This window comes from Mercurialis annua, linkage group LG1-X, assembly GCF_937616625.2.
Source record: "Mercurialis annua linkage group LG1-X, ddMerAnnu1.2, whole genome shotgun sequence".
Taxonomy (NCBI): Eukaryota; Viridiplantae; Streptophyta; class Magnoliopsida; order Malpighiales; family Euphorbiaceae; genus Mercurialis; species Mercurialis annua.
The window spans coordinates 43,676,935-43,680,253 of record NC_065570.1 but is presented as its reverse complement, the minus strand read 5'-3'; the positions used below and the strand labels follow the sequence as shown (position 1 = coordinate 43,680,253).

Genomic DNA, 3,319 nt, shown 5'->3' with positions numbered 1-3,319 from the left:
GTTGTGAGTTTTTTACTTTGTCCCTCTAATCTTTAGATTCTGATTTTTCTTTTGTTTTTTGTACAGCTTCTGCAGGGGAATGCTTTGATTCGTCGCTAAAGGGATGAGGTTGCCCTGTTAAGTCAGAAACATGAGAAGGAGATGGCTGCTCTTCGAGCTGCTGCGATTGCGGAGAAGGTCAAGTTGTCGAGACTCAACCAAACGGCTTCAGACCGCCTCAAGATTATGGAGAAAAAGGTTTCTGATCGCGAAAGTGCCTTTTTGGAATTAAGGACGTCTTATGAGAAGTTATCTCAGTAACAGGAAAATAGCAAGCATGATGCTAATGTGTATGTCAGCGGTTGTTAGACTGACTTTTTCTCGACTGTCATCAAGATCGTGCGCTCAGACTACCCATACTATGACATCAACAAATTTTTGGGCATCGACCTCCGGGCTCTGGGTCAACGTGTTGCGGCTAAGGTTGCCGGGAAGAAAGCGGGTCTACCAACTACAGGTGTTACTGCTGCGATAGAGTCCGAAGGGATTACTACAGGTGCAGATGAAGACGAGCTGACCCAACCTCCTGAAATGGTGACTGCACGTAAGACAATTCTTCTTCCAACCGGTGCTGCTGTTGGGACTGAGTCTACCGTATCGAACAAGGAATTGGGTGATGTTGACCTAGTTGAAGACTCACTTTCAGAAGGAGATGTAAATGGTCAAAAGGAGGGAGCGACCCATTTAGAGGAGAAAGGATAGGTCGTGTGTTTGACCTTTAGCATATTTTCATTTTGTTGCTACGTTTTAGGTAGCGTTTTATTCATACTTTTCGGTGTCCTTATGGCGGACTCCCTTCTTTTGTATTTCTGAACAAGCTCTTTTGCCTGTATTTGGTACTTTACTTTGCCCTGAGTTGGGGCTTTTCAATACATGATGGTTTATGTCGTGCTTCTATGCTTTGTTTCATTTTCCTTATGGTTTGGATTGTGTGGCTTCGTCTTGTGTCTTGCCTCTATGACTGTCTTTAGTGTGCATTTCATATGAATGCGCAGTTAATAAATAAATGATAAAAAAAAGTAACTTTATTCATGAAGGGTGGTTACATCTTTTACTGAAGATATTTCTTCAAGTTTTCAACATTCCATGTTCTAGGCAATGGAGTCCCATCAAGGTGAGCTATTTTGTATGCTCCCTTTCCTACTACTGCTATTACTCGGTATGGCCCGTCCCAGTTGGCTTCGAGCTTTCCAACTCCAGCGGCTCCTGTACCGATTTCTGACTTCTTTAAGACTAAGTCGCCTTCTTCAAAACTTCTTTCTTTGACTCGGGCATTGTGGTATTTAGTCATCTGCCTGCGATATGCTTTAGCTCAGACTGACACTTGGTGTCTCCTTTCTTCGAGGAGGTCCAAGCAAAGTTTCAGGGACTCCTCATTGCGGTCTTCGTCAAAGACCTGGACTCGGAGGGAGGTCATCCCTATTTCTACTGAAAGGACTGCTTCCATTCCATACGTAAGGCGAAATGGTGTTTCTCATGTTGCTTTTTGAGGTGTAGTTCGATATGCCCAGATCACAGGATAAAGCTCATCAATCCATTTGCCTTTTAAGTCGCCTAGTCTCTTTTTTATGCCTGAGAGGATGGTACGATTCATGACTTCTATGAGTCCATTGGTTTGTGGATGTGCGACTGAAGAGAACATAAGAATGATTCCCAGTTCAGTCTCGAAAGGTGGCGCAATCAAATTGTTTGCCATTGTCAGTGACTAGGGCGTGTGGAGTGCCAAACCTGTTTCATGTTAGTATGTCCTTCTAATCGGTATATGTAAGACTAAAAATGAAAAGTAGTTACCAGCTTATGACTTCTTTTGACATACACTTCTGAATCTTGCAATTTGTTATGGTGCTCATCGGCTGTACTTCTATCGACTTGGTGAAGTGGTCCACTGCGACTACAATGAACTTAACTTGTCCTCTGGCAGGGGTGAATGCTCCCAATATGTCTACTCCCCATATAAATGAAAGGCCACGGACTTCCGATAGTTGACTGGTGAGCCGTCGGAGTTCTTATGAGTGACCCAAACCTCTGACACTTATCGCACTTCTTTACCATTTCTTCGGCATCTTTCTTCATGGTCGGCCAGTAGAAACCTTGCAACATTGCCTTTCTATATAGAGTGACTGCGCCTTCGTGCGCTCCACAATCTCCCGCAAGAATTTCCTTGAGTACGTAGTTACGCTCTTCCAGTGATATACATTTGGACCATGGGTGTGAGACCGATGTCCGGTACAACACCCCTTCTATTAGAGAATACACTGAGGAGATTTAGACCAGTTTAGCTGCCTCTGCGCGCCCTTCTAGTAATATTCCATCTGCTAAATATGTCACTATAGGCTGCATCCAGGGATCGAGTACTATGACTGGTAATACTTGCTTCTCTTCTAGTGAGGGCCTTGCCCTTTCTTCTCTCATTTGAGTTGACAGATATAGCTGGCTTTTGCTTGCTGCGGCTTTGGCTATGGCGTCTCCTTTAATGTTCCCCTCCCTAGGAATAGGAACTATCTCCCACTGGCCTCCGTTTTCTCAATGTTTCTGAGCTTTTCTTTTGCCTTTATCATATATTTTGCCATGTTTGGGTCCTTCGTCTGGAATTGTCCCAAGACTTGACTAGTAACTAGTTGAAAATCGCTGTGAATTGTCAACTTTTCTGCTTTCACTTCCGTTGCTATTTTGAGTCTTGTTAAGAGGGCCTCATATTCTGCTACATTATTAGGACAATATAGTGATTTTTGTTTGAATAAAAAAAGAACAAGAAAGTGTTCATACCTGCTACATTTGTAATATCCCGTAAAAAATTTAATTTAATTCTCGATGAAATTCCGGTAATTTTTGGATCCTTTTCGGTAGTGGTTCGGTTTGTGGTTCAACCGAAAGGGTTGAACCACTCTCTTTTAAATCAGGTCTCAAAGAGATCTGATTTTGTGACTATGGGGTCTCGTACGAGACCTTAGCAGATAAGGCATGGTCTCGTACGAGACCATGGTTCTCGAACGAGAACAGCTTGAAATTGATGTTCTCGTTCGAGAACAGCGTATGCCTTCGGGAGGGGCATTTTTGACCTCCAATATTTCACGAATCAGCTCTTTTAAATACGTAAACCATAAACCTAATACATTCTCCACATTTCAAAGAAACCGTAGCCATCATTCGTTTCCATTTTCGCCGAGGAATCATAGATTGTTTCGCTCTCAAAGTTTGAGAAAAGTTATCGGTAAGTGTTGTTCTAAAATTTCAGTTTTGGCATTAAACGGCACTTCCGTATTTTTGATCATTCTTGCTC

The 3,319-nt window shown here is 42.8% G+C and overlaps 1 protein-coding gene across 1 annotated transcript; it reads right to left on the bottom strand.

The window, feature by feature from the left end:
• Positions 1-1,941: 1,941 nt before the first annotated feature.
• On the bottom strand, positions 1,942-2,451 carry LOC126670619 (uncharacterized). The gene is made up of 2 exons (XM_050364386.1): positions 2,311-2,451; positions 1,942-2,199 (listed from the first exon to the last, which is right to left on the bottom strand). The coding sequence occupies exons 1-2, from the start codon at positions 2,449-2,451 to the stop codon at positions 1,942-1,944; spliced, it is 399 nt and encodes a 132-aa protein (XP_050220343.1).
• Between the last annotated feature and the right edge of the window lie 868 nt (positions 2,452-3,319).